This window comes from Sparus aurata, chromosome 17 (assembly GCF_900880675.1).
Source record: "Sparus aurata chromosome 17, fSpaAur1.1, whole genome shotgun sequence".
Lineage (NCBI taxonomy): Eukaryota > Metazoa > Chordata > Actinopteri > Spariformes > Sparidae > Sparus > Sparus aurata.
In genome coordinates, this window is record NC_044203.1 from 30393068 (window position 1) to 30415534 (window position 22467).

The 22467-nt window shown below is 45.9% G+C and overlaps 1 protein-coding gene across 2 annotated transcripts in view; it reads left to right on the forward strand.

The window, feature by feature from the left end:
• gabbr1a (gamma-aminobutyric acid (GABA) B receptor, 1a) overlaps window positions 1-22467 on the forward strand; it is a 91621-nt gene that overhangs the window by 27317 nt on the left and 41837 nt on the right. For both annotated transcript variants that reach the window (XM_030395073.1, XM_030395074.1), the window contains exons 7-9: window positions 1777-1937; window positions 13203-13337; window positions 21727-21897. In XM_030395073.1, the coding sequence (XP_030250933.1) occupies window positions 1777-1937; window positions 13203-13337; window positions 21727-21897 (467 nt within the window). The remainder of the gene's footprint in view (window positions 1-1776; window positions 1938-13202; window positions 13338-21726; window positions 21898-22467) is intronic.

Below are 22467 nucleotides of genomic sequence, written 5' to 3' on the forward strand. Positions count from 1 at the left end.
GTGAAGATTTTTCTGTTCTGATTAAAAGTTCTTCCCCAAAGCTACATACTGCACCTTTAACCGAGAAAGTAATTCACAGATCAATGAAAATAATCGTAAACATTTGAATACTTTCATTCCTGCTCTCAACTTCAGTTTGATTATTCTACATTATGTTGTGATTGATATTGATCTTCCCCCATAAACTCATCTGCCTGCAAAAAAACTAATTTAACGTTTAACTCCCAGAAAACCAATCCATCTCTTTGCGCGTGGAATAGATTTGTTTTGTTTTTTTTAAACGTTGGCCTTTAACCCCGGCGAGGTCCGCACACGTCGCCCACATGTATTGATTCAATCAGAAATCGGTTATGGATGCGGCGGAGAGGCAACGGTGTCAGCCAGCAGCTGCAGCACGTGGGAGGAGAGGAAGTCAAAAAGCAAAGAAGAAAATGTGACAAAATGAGGCTGTGTGGGACTCTCGTGGAATGGATGTACTCTTTAAGTTAAGCTCAGCGTGTAACTCATTAGAAAATCTTTGAGAAGGATTTTGCCCAGAGCCCCCTCCAAACCACTCATCCCTCTCTCTCTCCTGTCTGCCCCCCCCCTCTCTCAGCATACATTACAAACTAGACCTGCTCTCTCGCTCTCTCTTCTTCTTCTCTCCTCGCCCATCTTCTCTCTCTCCTCTCTCTATCATCTCCTTTCCGTCTCTCCTCTCCCATATCCTCTATCTCCTTGCTCTCTCTCTCTCTCTCTCTCATCTGCTCTCTCTCTCTGTCTCTCTCTCTATCAAGAGAGACGAGCCGGAAGAGAGATCAGGGATGGACGAGAGAGAGAGCAACCACTCTCCTCAGGAGGGACTCTCTTCCTCTCAGAGAAGAGCTCTCTCACTCTTCTCTCCCGAGAGCGGGACCTCACCTCCCTCTCCTCTCTCTCTCTCTCTCTCTCTCTCTCTCTCCTCTCCTCTCTCTCTTCTCTCTCTCTCTCTCCTCTCCCTCTCTCTCTCTCCTCTTCCCTCTCTCGCTCACACTCACCCAGCCGGTGCTGCAGTGGATCAGACGCAGAGCTCTGGCGCGCCTGCATTTCCGCGGCAAATGGTCTCATCTGTTGGAAATACTGTCGCGTTACCAGGAGGGAGATGTAGCCCGCTGTCCCCGCTGCTGCAGCTCGTTTGACCCGCTCCGTTCCGTGCTGGGCTGCAGCCTCCTCCAAGCCTGGTCGCGCGTCCTTCTCCTTTTTTTTCCTCTCCTGTTGTTGTTGCGCGTAAAAGTCGTGAGCAACGGACGCGCTGTCAAATATTCACGAGTGACTTTCAGCCAAATGTGTGGAAGAGACGCGTGGAAAAATGAGTCGGATCGTTTCGAAACTTGACTGATGAGCATCCCGAGGCGCGGAGTGAAGCCCGACTGAACTCTGCGTGACTTTGTCCGGGAGACATCGAGCGCGCCATGTATAATTAACCATGCATTCTGCCAAATTATACGCGGGCTAAATCATTTTTCACTCCAGTCGCTGAACTCTTGCAACTAAAAGTAAATATTTGGCTTACACAACACCTGCAGAGCTCCGCGTACAACCCTCGGACACGTGTTGAGTTCACTTGAATTCCAGTTGCGCGTAAAAAAAAGAAATAACCTTCTCCCGGGTTAATTGGCGTCCTCCGGTTCAACTCACCTTGAGCCATGCTGGTTAGCAGAAGTCCCCCGCGGGTGAGTCGCGCAGCCCGCGGGCATGCGATGTTCCTCCGGGCATCTCTCATCGTCCTTCTCCTCCTCTGGCCACGGCCATCCGCAGGCAAGAAGAAGCTGTACATCGGAGCGCTGTTCCCCATGAGCGGCGGCTGGCCGGGCGGTCAGGCGTGCATGCCCTCCGCTCAGATGGCCCTGGACCTGGTGAACAACAGGAGCGACATCCTGCCCGACTACGAGCTGGAGCTCATCCACTACGACAGCATGGTGAGTGCATGTGGAGGAGAGTGAGAGGAGGTGCGCACTTAAGAGACGTGTGGTGTCAAGTCAGTGAGGGATCTGATGATCAGCCTCTCCAATTATCAGGAGGGGATGCTGAGCCCGTTCAAGTGTTGCAGAGCTTCATGTTTGTCATCACGCTGTGTTGTTTTCTGACTTATTTTTATTTCTCAGGTACGTTTTATTTTTACCTTGTTTTTTTTTCCTATTTTAAAGGAACACCTGCCTCTTTCCTCCCCAAGTCAGAGCTTTTCCCTCAAAGGTCACCCGGCTGATAAATAACCTGACTCTGGGTAACAAAGGGGGGGCTGCCATGCCATGCTCAGAGCTGGTTTGTGCTAAATGAACAAACACACCTCCTGCTTGTTGCTCATCAATCATTAATCATGGTGGTATTTTAAAATGTCAGCATTATCAACCGCTATAAATCCAATATCCGCCCCCCGACCGCTTTCATTTCCCCTCGCTGCCCCATTTTACCACCCACTACTCCTGACACACACTTTAATCAAGAAGCACATTATTTATTACTGAAAAAAAAGGGGATTTATTTGCGCCTCCGTGCTGCATGTCCTAGTTGATATTCTGAAAGTTTCATCCCCCTTTCCTCCTCCCCCCCCCCCAAAAAAAGGGATCCGTTTTTCTCAAGAATGGCATGAGTGGAGACACAGGAAAACAATTACTGGATATCCCCCTCTGTCGCCTCTCCTGAGGGTTATTATCAATCATGCTGCAGGACAGATGCCTGCCTGGAGAGCGGCCGGGGCACCAAACAGTTAACTGTACCGGGACTGGTTAGAAAATTTGCTACGAGCTTTATTCTGATTGGTGTACACGGCTCTGCATTGGAATCCTGTTAAACAGAATAGCAGAGAGAGAGAGTGTGTGTGTGTGTGTGTTTGTGTGTGTGTGTGTGTGTGTGTGTGTGTGTGTGAGAGAGAGAGAGAGAGAGAGAGCGAGAGAGGGAGAGTTGGCATGGCAACACAGCTACTCTTGAAGCAAACCCACAGAAACAAATAAGGTTTCAGCTCTGTGGAAATATGTGTGCAAATTCATGTGCTGGATCGACGCAGAGCCGATGCACGCTTGTTCGCGTTCTGTTAAGCGTACACCTTGTTCTTCTGCAATCAAATGCTAAACAGATCAAACGTGTGTGTGTGCGAGCGCGAGCGTCTGTGTGTGCGTGTTTGTGCGCCTGTGCGTCCTCTGATTACAAGTGTAGTGGAGCAGGCAGCTGCAGATGTAGCTGCCATAAACATAAAGATAAAGCAATTGCATGAGCAGATTTCATAGGGATTGGAAAGCATCGCTCCTCGTGCTTCAGGAGTCGCTGGCGCCTCGGGCTCGGGAGAGAAAGATGCAGATCCTTTGAATAGAGCGGCTCAAAGAGGCTGGTGTAACATTGTCTGAGTGGCGCTGGTTAATTCCTTGAATTAAGTCAAGGAGGGGGGATTTTGTTGCTCCAGCTCTGGGTACGGTGCCTCTTTTTCTTCCTTTTTTTTTTTTTTACCCTCTGATTGCAAACATTTATCACCTGGCTGGAATAGTAATGAGGATCTTACCCTCTGAGAGGCGGCAAAGCAATTATAAGAAGGGGATTAATTAGCCGTCATATTTACATCCCGTTATTACGACTCACTCCTCATTCTTGTTTGGTCAGAGGACAAATCTCCAGCTTGCAAGCTCTTTGTTTAACTGCGAGATTAAGACAAGGGCGTAACTGGCCCTTTGTTTGCTAGCGTCTTAAGATCAAGGCTCGAGAGGCGTAATTATGCGGCGGACTCTCTTGACCTGAATTTATCATGATCGGGAAACTTTTGCTGCATCTTTTTGAGTCGAGCGGCAGCACTGAGTGCGAGGCGTGCTTAAAAGTTGGCAAACAGGTGCCTAAACACACACACACGAGTGTCCGTGACCATTAGGGTTGGGAGTATCAAGCGGTGTCCTCAGCTTGTTCAACATCATACAATATTCATGAAGCTCAACACTTAATCCCAGCCTGTCCTTTTAATGGATGCAGATACCCCGTGGTAGCAGAACGGCTTGTTTCTCTGGCTATTCTGGCGACAGCATCAGACTATTTACAGCCTTTTGAGATCCACACACACACACACTCACACACACGGACAGACGTGTATACACACACACACACACAAACACACACAGGCGCACACTCTCCGCGCAGGCCGTTGCCATGGATATATCAAAGCCGAGACTGCAAACTTTGATCAATTATTAACAGTGATGGAGTGAGACAGTGGAGATACAGAGAAATGGTGAAACAAGGTGCTTCCCTCACTTCCGCCCTTTATTTTAATTGGCAGCCGTGACACAATTTCCCCTCCCCGCTGTGGCAGAACCAGTTTTCATCACTGGTCCTCGTGCGTGTCCACTGGCATACAAGCCCCGAGTGCAGTGCCAGGCGTGATTATGAGGAAATTAGGAGGATGTCGCTGAGCACGCTTTGAGATTCAATACATAGGCTGTCCCACGGGCCCTTATCTTATCCCCTCTTTACACCCTTTTTATATTATTCAATCTGGAGTGTAATTAGAGAGTGTATTATGACGAGCCAGTATCTCGTCCCTTTATTCCCAGCCCAGGGAGCCTTTCGGGTTTCTTTAAAGGTTCTCGCAGGCTGAGTTTGACTGATTGGAAGGGCCACGTCGGCGCGTTAACGTCAACACTGATATTGGCTCAGGGAATTTCAGCACAGAGGACGGCGACAGAGGTGGTGCGCCTCTGTCACGAATGTGTGTAAGTGCAGCCGTTGGAGCGCATTTTTATGACTGTGTACACACACTTGCATTAATCTCTGCGTCTGTGTGTGTCTGGGAGCGGCATCGGGGGCCGACGACCCGGGCGCTCTCATGAGCCAACAGAGAAAGCCAGAAATGAAAGTGGAAATGGTGATGACCCCAGAGGGTTGTAGAAGACAGACCTCCAAGAATAGCAGAGATTCCTCAGCCTTTATTGCATACCTGCCAACACCCCTGTTTTCTCTCTATTTTTTTTTTTTCCAGGAGGGAGACTGTGTGCTTATTCACCTCTTACTGCACCGTGTTCCCATTTTGTTACCGAGCGTTTCGTTCCTTTACGCTCGTAGAAACAACTTGAATGAAAGGGAGGTTCAGCTGCGGAGCCTGGTGCTGGTTTGCACTTGTGATCGAGAATAGACCCCCTTCATTATAAGGCACCTTGAGTAACTCTTAAGGGTAACACAAGTGAATTTTATTAAAGTCAAGTTAAAGCTGTTGCTCCTCTGTTTGCTCTCACATTTAAGTGGAAGCAGGAAAAAAAATCCCACCCCAAGCGTTTCCAAGTGGTATTATTGTCGGGCGCCGCAGTCGCAAAGACAACCAGATCGCTTCGAGACGAAACGAACCCTGAGTTTATTCATTCATGTAGTCTACGAGTGGTGCAGAGTCTGTTCAAAACATGCAATTCAAAATGTGCTTTCGAGAAAATCAAACGAAGACGCCTGACGCGGTGCTTCCTTTGGTACCAGTCCTCCACGTTAAAAGATCCTCTGGGTCCTCAAACGTTACAGATGTTACAGATGTTACAGATGCAGGTTATCTTAGTTTACTGATAGGTCAGTAGGACCGTAATGCCGAACTAGCTGGACAGCGTGATGGGCTCATAGACTTTACATTTCAAACAGGTAATTACAGCTCGAATATGAACTTTTCACCCCACGTTTAAATGAATGATTGCATTTCGACTACACAGTGGCAGCCCTACGATCTGGTAATGTGAGTGGTAAACAGATCCAGTCTTGAGCAACGCTTTAGGGTACGCATGATGCAGTATGCACATGAATGCTGGAAGCAGTGAAGCGTCATTGTGGGGAAGTGACACGGTCAGGCGTCACTAAGCACATCAGCAGCAGCAGCGGGGAGAACGACGAGACTACAAGCTCATGTGCGCTAGCTAAATCTAGCGGTAACCTCCGAGCTAGACCACGGCAACCAATTAGAGAGGCCGTCCCGTAACAGCTGACATCGCGCTGAGCCACGGCCCCGCTGCTGCACAGAGCGGTGCTCGTCGCTCATTCAAAACGTATTAACACCGGACATAGTCCCGCGTACGAAAGTATCAAAATGACACCAAATTCAACACTGCACATCCTCAGCAACAAACCTGCCAAGTGTGGAGAATATCAGATGAACCATTCGCAAGATGTATGAATACCAAACAGACAGGGGCGGCTGTAGCTCAGGGGGGAGAGCGGGTCGTCTAGTGATCAGTAGGTCGCTGGTTCGAATCCCAGCTGCATGTTGAAGTGTCCTTGAGCAAGATACCTAACACCAAATTGCGACTGATGTGAGTTGGCACCTTGCATGGCAGTGTGTGAATGGGTGAGTGTGGCAAGTATTGTAAAGCGCTTTGAGTGGTCAGTATACTGGAAAAGCGCTGTCGAAGTCGAAGTCCATTTCCAGACAGACAGAGATTCCTTGCTTAATAGTTAGACGGAGCCAGAGAGCAAATAGAAGTGGTGCCAGGCTGACTGGATCGCCAGCCAGCCGTCATCTTCATGCCCAGTGGCAGATGAATTTCAAAGTGAAAATTAGGTTTTCAGAGAACTGATTTCAAACGCAGATTGTGTCATTATTCAATACATAAAACAATCTGTGCATTTTATAGGTGATGATGTAGATTTACGTTTAAAAGGGTGTTGGCCCGCGAGTGATTGGGTTTAAGCTTCCATTTATCACCCAATAAAACTGTTTATTTTCCTTTTCTTAATAGAAGCTCTGCAGACAAGCCTGCCTCTCTGACTATATTTAAACCTGGCAGTCCACACTGTCGCCAGGTTTGTTCCAATTAAAAAAGATTAATTCAACACACAAAACGTTCCGAATGATTTCTTGCCTGACACTACTTTAATATGTAAAAAAATAATATTGACTCAAACAAGTGGAGGGACTTAATTAACCTCCGCAGGGTCCGAATCTGCACTTTTTAAATCTAAATCTAATGTCAAGACATATGATATGAAATGGAAAATGTATAGAAACAACTATTAGTTAAAGCTGTGGTGTTGGATGGTAAATAATAAATTGATGAAATCATTTAAAGCTAATCAGCGTGGGCGCTGGAGTTCCGCTCATATGGTTAAAACACTTTAACACCAGAAAGCTAACAAGCTTCTTCTCAGCATGCAGCCAGCCCACAGCCACGGCGACAGAGAACACAAACAACCTTCGGGAAGGAGAGTATTTAAAAAAGGTCTGTGCGTCAGTCTGTGCCTCTCCCTCACACGGAGATAACACAGCAATTTGTTTTACGAGGAACAAGCAGCAGCGATTTTTATACCAGGAGCACCAGAGAGGAGGAAGCGGTCTGTGAAATCAGCCGGCGCAGTGATTGATCGGCAGGAAAACCTGCAGCCTCCCGGCCCCGGCACCGCGCAAGGTTGCCTATTCCTATGTGACATCGATAACGTGAAGCATCTCTCCGAGTCAGTGTTAATGCTGTTAACCCTGTGCATTGAAGACGGGCAGCAGTGCACGGAGACTGAGCCGGTTTACAGGCACACACTCTAATTAACTAATTATTCAGAGTGGTCAGGCCAGGTTGATGTCAACATGTAATGAGATTCCTGGACAGATTGGATTTGTTGGTCAGTGAGTGTTTTTTAACAAAGATGTACAAGCCAGCTCTCCTAGCACTTCCTCTGCTGCAGATTTTTTTGGGCGATGAAGCCGTCCCGCTCTCTTCTGGTGGTGTGTTAAATTAGAAGAAATTAAACTATCTTTGATCTTGGGACCCCTGCGAGGAACTGGGGCGCCAAGTTTTTCAAGGATTTGTCCCACAGTCGGACAGCCAGGTGGCTTTGAAGGTAGAGAGATAACATGTTCAGGTGTTTTTTATAGTTTTATGACAAGATGTTCTCTTTGACCACCACAGTGAAGACTCTATGCAGTCTAGATGTTTATTACGTGGAGTTATCAATCAACGTAAAAGAAGCCACTATTGTTTTGTGGACTACAGTTTTAAAGCCTTGATTTTGCAGTTTTGGCCGCCGTCATCTTGCTTTTTCTTTTTAACCGTAAGTGACTGAATTTGGATGAGGGTGGAGCTGGGTTAGCAAACCGTGCTTTATCGTCTATTTCAATCTGATTTGGAGACATTAACTACAAAATGAGCATTGCGCTGTATTGACAAGGTTTGATCTAGCAGCTGAGTAAATCATGAATGCATTAGGAAGATGCACAAGTTGCATTGTGGGTAATGTACGTATGTGTCAGGGTTTTGACAAGGGAGGAGAATGCATGGAGTTAAAATGAAGCTATCTCAAGTTCTGCTGCATCAATTTTTATCTCCTTCTTTCTTTTTTTCTTTTTTTCAAATCGTCGATCGTGAGTCTGACAGTGTTATATTTAGCGTGAGTGCCGGGCTAAACTGATGGAGCGCTGTTGAACGTGAACAGTGTTTGCTCAGGTGCCAGACTGAGTGAACCTTGACTGTAGAATATTTGTTTTTATAAATACTATAAATATGTTTTGGGGCTTTTTTTTTTTTTTTGCCTTTATTGGATGCTTATAGCTTAAGAGAGGATGACATGCAGCTGATAGCCCGGGCTGGAAGTGAACCCGGGCCGGGTCAGCATGTTCCACCATTCAGCCTTTGTACATTCACATAGTGAGCGCACTCCACCAGGTGAGCCGCCGGGGCGCCTGAGGTCAAAGCATTTGATCACATTTCAGCAAATATGTATTTAAGCAGCTAAACTGTTCACCTACATGCATTGAAGCGTCTCCTTTAAAGATGAAATCTCTTATCAAGTGTGAGTATATGGTAGTATGATAAGAAGTAGAATAGAATTGTATACTGAACGAAACAAGAATCAGAATACCAATCAATGGCCCAACCTTTAGACGGTACAAAGGCTTGAATTGACTGTTGCTTGCGGTAATGCAGCATTCTCCTCCACAACTGCAGGTGGTAAACGTCGATGCAGACTTGTTCTGAAATGTCAAAAAAACGACCGACTACATGCAGCTTGTCCAGAGCCGTTCGATTCTGATTAATTTGAAGATATGTTGTTTACACCTGCGAGGTGCGGCCCTGCTGCTGAAGGGGTGTGCGCTAACACGTTTAGTCTTGCAGCTACTGTGAAGATATCTGCTTAAAAAAAGGGTGTAAAAAAACATCTTGTCAAATCAATTTGGCATCTCGTGGCTCCTGGAGACACGAATTGTGCCGGACAAGCTGCAGAGGAGCCGTTGTACGTTTTCTTCTGTTGTTTATTTCCGTTTTAAAACCAGTCTCCATCTGCTTCACTTGTTCATGCGACACTGTTTTGCTGTTTTGTGGATTATGAAAATTCACCCGACTTTCAGTCTGCATGGGGGCGAGTAGATAATGACTGAATATTCATTTTTAGGTCCTCTAATCCGCCCAGGCTTTCACCCTGTAGCCCAAACGTGGCTCTAATCAAAGCTATCTTTTAGTGCAAATATGTGCCAACATGACTTCAATGTAAGCTAATGGACGGGGTGCGTTGAACTGTTTCCAACGGCCCTCGGTTTAAAAGTCTTTGTACGCTTGTTAGAGCTAATTAGGTCAGGTGATGCAAAAGTTGTCACAGCCCAGCTTTTAGATTTGGGACAAAAAAAGGGAGACCAGGCGAGTTTTCAGGCTGTGCACGGGCATATGCATCCACAAAAACATTTTAAAAAAAAAGGAACGTGGAAGTCAGTAATCACTAATGTAAGCATGTGTGGGTGTGTGCAAACGTCTGCAGCGAATACACCAGGCCGGGATGGAAGAGGGGATCTCTGGTGTGTGGGGGTGGCGGTGAGTTTTATAGAGAGAGGCACACGGGGCTCAGGTGTGGCTCATAAAGTCCTCCTGACCTTCATCCTGCGAAACAAAGCAGAGGCAGCAAAACAGACGCAGAAGCCCCCGGCGGGAAAGGAGGGGTGGTGACAAAGGTGCAGACAAAGATTGATACAAGAATGGTCGCAGGTTTCGATCACAGCTAAAAGTCGGCTGTGCCCTTTTGTGTGCCAGTGCCCTTTTCTTCTGATTCGGTCACCTCCACAGTGTCATTTCCCGGTGGGTGCCCGAGCCGCCCGAGCACCCACTGGATCGGACGCAGGCGATGTCACGGAGGCTGTGACCTTGTCTCTCCGCAGCCTCCGACGATCACCTTGATGACAGTTTGTTATTCGGCCCCAGAGACCCGCTTTTTCACGGCAGACGTTTTTCACTCGTCACAGGTGGAATTTATAACATTAATGATGGATGCGTTCTATTTAGTTGAGCTGGTTTGAGGGGCGGTTTTGACGTGGCTCACGGGGACGCTCGTCCCTCGATTCCATCAGGCGCGTCTCTGTTACCTGGAGTGTGAGATGCTGTTTTGTTCCGTCCTCCACACAGCTGCACATCCCACCGGGAGCGTCTCAGAGGCGGAGCGTCACGTCTGCCTGATGTCGCTGTTGACTCGCTCAGATTGTGTTTATTTTTTTCCTTTTCATTGTTTGTGTGCTATTGTTAATATTTTCACCTTGATTGTGCTGTAGTTTCAGAATCTGCACGTGGGTGTTGTATTTTGAATGCAGCTGTGGTTCGCTTCCTTCAAAAAAAAAAAATGGACCCGGCGCATATTCTCGGAACGCACTTCTGGGACGCTGCCGAAATGTGCCGTGGTGCAGCCGGTGGACACGCGAGCATCGTCTAGAACAGCTGCAGTCGGCTCCGGCAACTGTGGCCCGGCCCAGTAGAATCTGGGGGGGGGGGGGGGGGGTTAGGCCCAATTCACACGGACAGGGTTTCTTCTTAAAAAGGAGAGTTTTTCTATATGTTTTCGCCTTTTGTACACAATGTTTTCAGTGTTTAAAGTCACTGAATACTGAGCTTTTGGAAACCTCATTCCAGGGAGAAGATATTCAGAAATGCATTTTTTTGGAGATTTTTGGAAATGATGATGCAGACGGACATGTTTATCAGTGTTTGTCGCATCATTGTGAAAAGCGAACCCGGAGTGTGTGTCATGATATCGGAGCGTTCGAGTTAGTACGAATGGTTGTTTACAGACATACAAACATGATACAATGATGGTAATAAAGAGACAAGAACTGCTGCTCACAACGTTTTGCTGATAAATTATCCAAGAAGATGGAAGAAGAAGATTCTGTGGAGTGCCGTCACGTTTCACTGCCTCGTTCGCTGTGTTTTCTGTAACCAAGCAACCGACCGGGGTGCGCAATCCGAGCATGCTCAGTGTGAGTTAATGGCCATGAGATGTGTGTTTTCAGGTGTGTTTTATGGAGGGAGATTATTTCTGAAATGGTGCCAAAATGCTCGTCTGGGCTGAGATGTGTTTATTCTAAAACCCTGTTTCTAAAAATACTCGCGTACGTGTGGACCAGGCCTTAATGGAATGGAGCCATCGTTAGCGTTGTTGGTCAAAGCTGAGCTTTTCCTGCGGTGAAGAAGAAGTCTGTACATTTCTTTTTATTTCATTTTATATACTATTATAATCCCAAATTGGGAAATTCATCAAAGGTTGACTAGGACAGATAAAGAAACCCACAGAGAGGGTGAACAGTGAGACAAGTCAACAGTTTCTAAAGGAACAGTTCACCCAAAAATGAAAATCCAGTCATTAACTTCTCACATCCATGCAGACGTGTGTAGTCCGCTAAACATTTCTGGAGTGACACGGCAAAACAGTGCAGCAAGAGTTATGTTTTGACCTACGATCTTTTTTAAGCCGAAATCTTCACTGTAGCTCAAATCAGTTTGGGATCTCGAGGCTCCCGGTGACTTTGACTACACCCGGCGGCTGCATGGCCGCCAGAAACCCAAAATGAAAGTCCCTTGAAGTAACGGTAAAGGATAAGCTCACCAAAAAGTGAACATTCGGGCACTATCTCCTCCTCCTCCTGCTGATGGAAAGTTGCTTGAAGTTTTAAAGTTCACAAAACATTTCCGGAGCTTCACAGCAAAACACAGTTGCGAAAAATGAAATGGCTCCAGTTTAGTAGATAATCTCATCGGGCCTCCAGAGACCTCAAGGAGAATCTGTGTGGTTGTTTTTTGTTTTACGTTTAAAACGACTACACCTGCTTCTACTACTTCTACTAACTGTTCCTTTAATACTTTTCATATTTCATTAACTCCTGCATGTTAACGTCCTGACTTCTCTCTGCGACGGCATGACACTCACTCTGAGTTAAAGGAAAAACACATTACTCAAGTCCAGCTATACCACGTGCTCCCGGGTCTTGAGTGGTGATTACCTCCTCAGAAAAAATAAATAAATAAAAAATCCCAGCGCTGCCTCAAAGAGACAATTCAGACGTTGAGACAAGCACCGCAATTAGGAGCCGTATTGGTCGGCGCCATCATCAGCGGCGGCGTGATTGTTTGTGACACTCATCTGGAGTGTATTTTTTATTTATTTTTTAAACGTGCACGCGCGCGCTCGTGTTTGCGAGCCGCGTCTCCTCTACCATGGCGAATCATTAGACGTGTCAGGCCAGTTTATCTGTGACTCTGATGAGCGGCGCGGCGGTGATGGCCTGTCGGTGATCTGGCTGACAGAGCAGTGATGGATCATTCCAGCCACACTCTCGCCGCCTAGACGCGCTGCAAATGACTTTATTGGAAGGGCTGTAATGACTTGTGATGGCTGCTGTTTTGGTCGTCGGCCTCACTTTTGTTTGCTCTCCGGCTGTCTTTCTGCTTTTATGTCTCGATCTGTGGACGGCGCGTTGTGTTTTTCGATGATACGTCCTGGCTGCGTTTGGACGTGAACTCAATGCGAAATATCCAGCTCGTCTCTTCTCCTCGCGTTTGCGTCTGCGTCTTTGATGCCCCGCCGCCACTTTGGGGCCATTTTCCTTTACTTTGTCTTGACCTCGTCTGTTTTTTTTTCGTGACAATTTCCCCTACTTGTCCTTCCCTTTCTCCCACTTTGCTCTTCACATTTGTGTTGGCCTTTTTGTCGCTCCCTGCCTTCCACCTCTGTGTCATTTCCCTTTACTTTATCTACTCTCTTCCGTTATCTTCTGTCTGTTCGGTCGCCTCCGTCTCCCACACTTCGTTGCTTATTTGTTCCTTCCTCTCCCCCCTCGCCCTCTGCTCTCATTCCATCCGTCTCCCTTTCCCTCATCTTTCCCCGTTTTTCCTCCACCTTCGCCTTTGCTCTCTCCTCGAGCGCCTCTGATCATTTCTCTTCCGCGTTATTGATCCACCCGTCCATCCATTTAACACTTTGTCATTTTGTCCTTGCAGTGTGACCCGGGAGAAGCCACCAAGCTGCTGTACGACCTTCTGTACACGGAGCCCATCAAGATCGTCCTGATGCCCGGCTGCAGCGGCGTCTCCACGTTGGTCGCCGAAGCCGCTCGAATGTGGAACCTCATCGTGGTGGGTGACTGTTTAGATCTCCCCTTCAACACACATTCACAATCCCCAGTAATTTTTATTGTTTTTTTAACCCAGTGTTATTGGAAGGTGTGAGCTGCAATTTCCGCAAAAATTCAGACTCGATTTCAATCATAACTCAGTCGATTCAGGACACACGGACATGAAACACAAACTCTGATGTCAGTCGCAAGCAAGCATCCATAAATCTGCTTGGAAATGTAAAAAAAGATGCTCATTTTAAGTCCAGAACTTGCCAGATTATCACATATTTATCTTTTACTTCAGTATCAAAAAGAGCTGTTTATGAAGCCCGGCAGGTGAAGACATTCATCTTTTTTTCCGGTGATCCATTTACATAAGTTTGCTCTCATTTGTTTTTCTCTCTCCCGTGTTTATGACTTGAGAACTTGAGGTGAAAGAAAAGTTTTGGTCCAGGATGATTTTATCGTAGTTTCTCATCATTTTTTTTCCATCTGTGAAAAAATGTCGTGAAACAAAATTCACGTGTGAAACCAAGTGGAGATTTTTTTTTTTTTCCAGGAGAAAAAACTTTTTTTTGTAAAAAAAAACATTTGCATGATTTTAAAAAAGAAATTAGTTTTTAAACATGAAAAAAAAAGAATTTCTCCTGATTCCATCCGACTCTTTCATGTGTGAAAACAAGTGAATTGTTTGGGTTTTTTGGGGGAGATTTTCTTTTACTTGGTCTCTTTGGAAACTTTGAGGACTTTTTTGAAATGTATTTTTCCGGTGATCTATTTTCAAAGTCTTATCTAAGTAGTTTCTCTCTCTCTTGTGTTTGTAACTTGAGAACTGGTGAAGTTTCTCATATTATTTTCCGAGTTCCTTATCTTATTACTTTTTCTCATTTTCTTCTATTTTTTTCAGGATTTTTTCTTTGATGTGTGAAACCTGGGGAAAAAGAAATTCTCCTAAAAAAAAACCACAATTCACTTGGTTTCACACTTGAAAGAGTGGGAAGACATTTCCAGGGAGAATGTTTTTGCTTGGTTTCACACATGATTTTTTTTTTTCCCTTTACATGTTTTCACAGATGGAAAAAAAATATTGAGGAACTTAGAAAGAACATCCTGGCCAAAAAAACTTTCATTCACTAGTTCTCGAGTCGTAAACACAGGAGAGAAAACAATTTATATCACCAGAAAACATTTGTTCTCCTCTTTTTCCCCTCAGGGCTTCTGTAGGCGTCGCATTTTTAATTAAAAATCAAAAGTAGGATTGGCAGCTCTCCTGATATTTCTTTCTCCATCCTCGCCAACTTGTGCATCACATCCTAGGAACTATTTCTTCTAAAGCACAACTCTCTACCGCATGCCGTGTCTAGACTGCAGCCGTCTTGTCAGAGCAGAGCTCGAGTGATGACGCTGTCATCGAGACACTGAAGTGTCTGTCTCGACCGCTTCTGTCAGAATTTAAAAGTGTCAATGAGGGAGCAGCCAAACTTTCCGTGCGGCGTGCTGTTTTCCTTTAATGTGTGCGATTATTCCTGTATATTTTACCATCAACACGGATGCGTGTGATTGATGCGTTGGAGCAGCGTGGGTCGCAGTGAGTGTGCAGCTGAGCGACAGAGGCAGAGCGACGCTGGCCGCGCTCGGGGCCGACAGCGTTGGCTATCAGAGCAGAAGCAAAGGTTAGACGTGAAGTTGTCTGGTGGCAGTAAATACACAGTGTTTGCAGTTCACCGCGAATAAACACTGCAGCTCCTCAAGTTTCGGTGTCGGGCCTCTCAGCTGCTGGGCAAAAGGGAAGGGGGGGGGTTTTTGGTCAACAGAAGCACACTCTGCTCCACCTCGGCTTCTAAGTATAAAAATATTAAGATGAAAATATTTATTCGGTGCCTTTTTCTTGGGTTTCAGCCTTGCATTGCCAGAGTATTGTTGAAAATATGGACTCGAAGCTCAATTAAATGTCTTAGGTTGCGTTTACGCCCCTTGAGATGCAGTTGAGACACTGACGCACTAAAGCGAGGAGCCTTCTTCTGTTTGTCCTTCATTTATCTCGAGAATTGATCTTCCAATCCACCTCCCACATGGCGAGTTTGTTGCTGAGGACGTGAGGAAGTCTGGTCTCGAATTTGAAAGCATTTGGACGAGCGACGACAGATCGTTCAGGGTTTTATGCGTTTGATACTTTTGGGTCGAGTCTGCGAGCAGTTCAGGATGTGTAAACCGGATTAAAACGAGAGCGGAGAGACCTCCTGCGTGAGCGGCGCATGTTCCATGCGGAAAAGGCTTTTCATTTCACCGCCCATGTAAGCAGGTTGAGCCGCCACACAGCCGGCGCATCTTCTGCGAAGCGGCGCCGCTTCATCCGGAGATCTCAAACATTTTTCTCTGCAGAAATACACCCAAATTCATCTGTGGACAGTTTTAACATCTATCTCTAGAATATGTCAGGAGAAGAATACACACAACAAGTGAAGGGCAGCTTTTCTCTGGTGCGATGTCTCTGTCTCTCGCTCTTTCCTCCGCGTGACTTCATATCCCAACGGAAGCATTTCAGAAGTAGAGCGTCATGCTCGCCTGATGTCGTTGACCTGCTCAGAATGTGTTTATTTTATCATTTCTCCTTGATTTTTGTGCCTCTACTGTGGTTGAGTCGGCTACGTAGTTAAATCAGTTCGTAACATGTCTGTTTCAAGTGTGTTCATTGATAATATTTCCGACTGTGTTATGCCGTAGACCGCACATCAGCACGGGGTGTTTTATTTTGAGAATTGACTGCTTTGTTTCTGTTCCGCTGTCTTACTTCCTGTCTGGCTCGATCTGCTTTGTGCAGATCCACGTGGCTTCTTTTGTCAGGAATAGACTTGCCGAGTATTTTTCGTGGAGCAGAGCAGAAAAAAGCTCCTGGGACTCCTGAAACATGAGCATTGTGTAGAACAGCGATCAGCTCCTGTGATCGCAACGGGTCCAGTGGAGCCTGTTGGTGATGCTGCGAATAAAGGAGACCATAGCTGAAACAATTTAGAACTTCTGTCTTACAATCAGGATCACATTAGGCATAAAACCTGTTGCTCCCTCGCGCAAAGACACTGCGCTACATTCATTTCATAACCAAACTGCTCCTCCGTAGCTACCAAGAGCCAGATGCCTAACAAGACGATGTTGCCTCTCGTCCCGTATCTCCGTCCCCAGATAACGTGGATGAGCTGATTAAAAAACACCTCGACACCAACTGCTGAAATCCCGAGCGCTGCTTGCGCCGGAAGAACGTCGTCCGTGTGTAAAATGGTCTTGCGGATGCTGCTGCACGCTGACGTTCTATCTAAATGATGATCTTTTGTGCTTGTGATTACACTAACTCCCCAAAAATCAATTCCGTACTAGTTTATTGATTTTGAAATACTCAACGCTGCACTTTTGTTAATCAGCGATGACACGTTACAGGGCAGCTTGACAATACGGCATTGACGGGATCACTTAGCGCAAGAAAAAACATATTGCCTCGCCACACTCACTTATAACCAACACAAACACATCCCAGATCTCTAAATCAGACCAGGGATCTGCTTCTGTCGCCTGCTGCTGCTGCTGTGGGATTTTTTAGACAATATTTCTGGCTTTTTATGCCTCCTTCAGTCGGTTTATTTTGTTTATCTCGCTCTCCGTCTTCTCTTGATCTGCCTTTCTGTCACTCACAGCGTTCTGCTTATTAGCTTTGTCCCGTAATTGAAGTTTCATCCAGAGATTAGTCATCGAGAACAATCAGTTCTAGTGGTTGGCGCCTGCCCCTCTTTTTCTCGTTTCTGGTCTTCCTCTCTTTGTCACCCTTTCTTTCCTCGTCATTAAAAACTCCTTCCCACTATTCGACTCTCTTCCTTCCTCTTTCCACCGACTGCCGTCGCCGCCTGGAGCCGGTCTGCTCTATTTCAGCCTCTTTTTTCCTTCCTTCCTTCCCTCCTCCCTCCCTCCCTCCCTCCCTTCCTTCCTCCTTTCCATCTCTACCATCTATCTCTCCCACTCTTCATTTCCGCCTCGCTCCCTCAACTCGAGCAGTCGATTCTCCCCACACACAAAGGGATCTGTCTCTCTTTACTACACGCCACCACTGGCACAACCTCCTAACCGCCACACTCAATTATTTCTGTACGCTGGCTGCCTGCAGGATCCTCCTCGCATGTCAAACAGCCTCATCAGAGTGCCGGGGAGGCAAAAAAAAGCAAGCTCCATTTCTGGACGGTGATCAAGGAGGGGCTCTCGATCGGCTCTTCTTGGCACAGTGTTAATTTGATCCCCTATTTCCCTTTTTCTAAAAGCACTGTAAGCTGTAGATGGGCATTGATCTGCTGCTACAAGGCTCCGGGAGAACTGAGAAAACCGAGAATCAAGAGATATTGTTTGTGGTTTTTGGGAAGCTTCGATGTGGAACTTTGCCAGCGTGTTGCAGAGTGCTGCTACGTCGGTCTATTTCTGCCACAGCAGCTTTTCACTCCCGTTTCAGTTTTGTCGCTGCTTTCGTGTCTTGTTGAGGGGTTTTATTTGAGTGGCACCATATCAGGAGAAGCTTTGCAGTGCGAAGTTGGATTTTCAGGTTGTGGCTTCATTTAGATTATTTCACATTCTTACGAGCCAAAAAAACAGACCCGACAAACTACCAAATGTTTCGAGGCTGAGACGAAAGCAACTGGTTGACTTTAACAGGTGTATTCATTAGGGGTGTACGAAAATATTGATACTACGATATATCACGATATTTCGTCTTGAGGTACATTATCGATACACTGGCGCTGAATATAGATATTTAATAATATTTCAGTTGCGGTCGGTGTGTGCGTTAAGAAGAGCCACTGTGCAGTATACACTTTGTTTTACTTGGCTGTCATTCATGTGAAACTGATTGACAGTGTTTTGTAATTCCTGTGAAATGGATTCAGTGCAGTCAATAAATTCTGAGTCTGACACAGATATCGTGATGTATCGTGGATGAAATGTCTTGCAATATATCGATTATCGCAGAATCGCTGTATCGTGATATTATTGTTATCGTGGGCAAAATATTGCGATAGTATCGTATCGCGAGGCACCTGGTGATACCCAGCCCTAGTATTCGTGCTTTCTCGATTACCTCCGGTCGTATGAAGCCATGTTAGTAAACTGTATGTTCTATTTGTTATTTGAGATATGGGCCCCTGAGATTCTGCCTCTGCCTATAATTATGGGGGAATTTCATTTGTGGTCCTCACCGGATTGAAATATGACGTTCATCAAGTTCAACAGCAACATGTCAAAAGACGACTGTGTCCAACATTGATGCCCATATAACAGATCAGGGACTCTGAACTCAATCCTGAAGTTATGAAGACTACAATACATTATGAACGTTACATTTTCTCTGTTTTAATTACATTTTCCATTGATCGATACATTGTCGGTGCAGTTGAATACACAGTGTAGCTGGAGATAATTTACAGCGCTCCTGTTGATGTGGCATATTTCCCCGTCGTTGGCATTGTGTTGAGTTAACAGCTGGAGAAAGTGAAGAGAGTGTTTAGTGTTGTAGTGGAGAATTTCTGTCAACTTCTCGATCGCAGTTACATAATGTGCCTCGTCGTAGTTATAAGAATCCCGACATTTCTGTTTGGCGTGTAGAACTTCTGAAACTACAGGTCGCTTGGCAGTTTGTGCGAAAGTCATTTAATAGAATCTACGCTGAACGTCTCTGCTGCGTCTTGCCGTTGTTTATCTCCGTACATTTCTTCTGTGCCTTTTTTACATACATTGGATTAATACAACGCTGGTGCTGTAGAGAGTATTCACAGCAGAGGGACTGTGTGGGACTGACTTGAGATAAACTACAATGGCTGCAATGAAGGATCATGTCACTCAGTGCGGTTCGTCTCATTGGAGCTGTCACAACAGCTTCTTCTGTTCAGCCATGTGCATATTTCTTTCCTTTTTTTGTTTCTTTCAGCCTCTGAAGTTGAAATCCGTGTGTGTTCCCCGACAATCCAAGCCACCCGATCCCCTGAAACATGGGAAACACCTAACACCTGTTCCCTGTTGCGTCATTTTCTCCCCCTGCATTTACAACCTGACACTCTGAACACAGAATTCATCCTTTTGCAAACAAACTGTGTTTACCGAAGTGTTCCCGAGCCGGTGTAGCAACGGTTGATCTTATTTTGTCATGCTGGTGTTCATACAGCATTATAATGACTGTTGCTCGCGGATCGTCTATGCAGCTGACCAATCACGTTGTTGTGATGTCATAGCGACTCATGTTGGTGTCGTTCCTGCAACATCACGATTAATGCAGGAGCAGCATTTTACCTTCATATCCCAGTGGGAACATGCTGTTTGTTCTAGTTTTCCTTTTGGTTTTTTTCCAGTTTTTTGTCACATTTTTGATTTATAGGTGACAGAAATACTTGGTCAGGGTTTGGAAAAGATGTTTTTGTCCAAAATAGATCCTTTCACAATGTGGTCATGTGTAAGAATGGATGACTTCACCCATGTGTGGCGTTTTTTGGTCTTTTTCCCAAGTTACAAAGCTGTGACATGATGATCATGTGATCCTTAATATGTGATAATAATACCCTATGATCACATTTTTCATGATGTGGTAAACTCCGCCCACCTTGCTTGTGAACGTCTGAGTCTTTCAAGGATGCTGCTCCAATTATGAAGCAATCACCTCAACAAACCACTCACTCGCTTTCCCAGTGTTTTGTTGCTCCTGTCTCAACTTGTTTTAAACGTGTTGCTTGCATCAAATTCAAAAATGTCATATATTTACAAAAATCAGTGAAGCTGAGGTAGAGCGTTACACACACTGTCTGTCTACTGCTTTAAACTGGATTTATCTTAAAAAGGATTAGCAAATGATTTCTTCATGTTAGATACGCCGTCACAACTTCTACCGGATCGTCCGACGTTCCATCCAGTCCTGTCCGTTCCTGTTTCCTCGCCTGCCTGTTCCTGGTGTTTCCAGCTCCGTGGCTTCTTAGTTTGCGCTCTCTGACGGATTACCTGTTGCTGAATCCTGCATTAAACTCTTACCGAGTCAACGGTTGACGGGTTTCAGCTGCTCTCCCTCTCAGTCCTGCTTGTCAGTCCAGATGTCTGTGTGCAGAACCGTTACAAGAGCTCCAGCACAGGAACAGGAATAAGCGATGAGGCTTTTTCTATACAGGCCACTTGCTAGTGAGATCAATTAACCTTTAGTTGTCGTTGTTTCGTGGAATTCGTTGACGATGAAAATGAAAGAAAACATGGAATATAGCCGTATCCTTCAAGAAATGTTTCTGTCATTTGACCCCGCCACACTGTCTGCCTGCGCTCACGCACGTTACGAGCACCTCTCGCGTTTATTATCGAGCAGGTGTCAACCGCCGAAGCCGCCGCCGGTCTCCTCCACATCTTTCCCTGCCGCGCCCAGATCATCTGTCACTTCACGTCTGCTTCCCCACGTCTTTCGTTCTGATGCCTTCGTCTACCTGCCTGTGCCCACAGGGATTTGTTATTGTGGAAAGTCCACATCGTACATGACATTTGACATCTATCATCAAGCTCCCAGTGGTGAATCTCCCAGAGCTGTATCAGTAATGGGGCTGAGATTAAAGCCGGGGAGCCGGATAGGCTGTCTGTGTCTGTAATGGTTCCCTAAACGCCCAGGTTCCTCGTTTTAAAAAGAGGCCTGTCGAGGATTTTATCTCGAGTCGTCACTGTGAAACTAATTGTTAGAGGAACAGTCTTCTCTCCGTTTCGGTTGGCATTTTCCACCATCCGTCCTCCCTGCTGATCTGGACGCACATCTTAGCAATCTGCCTCCTTGTGGGAATTGTGCCTGAGATTTGAAATTACATGGGTCCAAATGAAAGAAACAGATGATCACTGGGGCTACTGTTTGCAACGGCAATAATTAGATATTTTTTTTGTGTGTCTGTTCCGTGTGTAAATGTAGAATGTGTCATTAAAATTTCATGCCGATGTATGCGCGGGAACTCCTGCGTGCGGTGTTTTGTGTTTTTCTTACTGAATTACAGAGTTTATCGGCGCACCTGATAAGCCGGAGGGAAGCTAAAAAGAGGGCGGGAGGGAGGGGGAGTGGATGAAAAATGAGAAAAATGGGAGCGGGGATTGTTTCTCTGGTTCTGTCTTTTTGCTGGGTTTCCTCTCTGTTGTTTGCTGTTTGAACCAGTCGTCATCAAAGAACACTGTGTACAGGGGAAGAACAAGAGAGTCCTGATTTGAATACATTTTGATTGAAGTCTGTTTACTACTGATGCCTTGAAGGACCTTCAGAAGTATATTTTTCCCCTGTTTGTCTATATCCTCCCCTGCTTAACTTCTATATCCTTTTAACACCTTTTAGCTTAACCAAACCGTCTCATTTTTCCCACTTTCTGTCTCGTGTCTCGCAGCTGTCCTACGGCTCCAGCTCTCCGGCGCTGTCCAACCGCCAGCGCTTCCCCACCTTCTTCCGCACGCACCCCTCGGCCACCCTTCACAACCCCACCAGAGTGCAGCTCTTCCAGAAGTGGAAGTGGACCCGCATCGCCACCATCCAGCAGACGACTGAAGTGTTCACCTCCGTCAGTGCCTTAATCTTCCTCATCTCACCTTCAATCTTACAGCTTTGATACGTCTCCGGCTTTTATCTCCCTCCCTGTCTTTTCTTTTTATTTTCTTTTGCAACCATCATTTTTGGTGAACGTGTCATGTTAGGTGCCGCAACCCAATCAGCAGAATACATGTTGTCATTCTATGTTACTGCAAACCACGACTACTTGAAACTTTACGTTATAGGTTTCCACTAGAGCTTTATTTAGGTTAGGTTTAGGCTCAAATGCCAGCTGGTTAGAGTTAGGAAACGATCTTGTTTCGTGCTACAAACATAGCTGGAAATACCCAACGTATTGATAAAAAGAAATCTGGATTGTTGCCACAAAGATGGCAGGAAACTGCCCCCGATGTCTGGCTGAAAATATCTGGTTTTGTTGCCACCAACATGGCAGGAAATGTCCGGATATCATGGAAAAACATCTGGTTTTGCTGCCAAAAAGATAGCCGAAAATTGCCCCAATATCTGGCTGAAAATATCTGGTTTTGTCACAACAAACACAGCTGGAAATGTCCCGATGTCACGCTGAAAAAAATCTGGT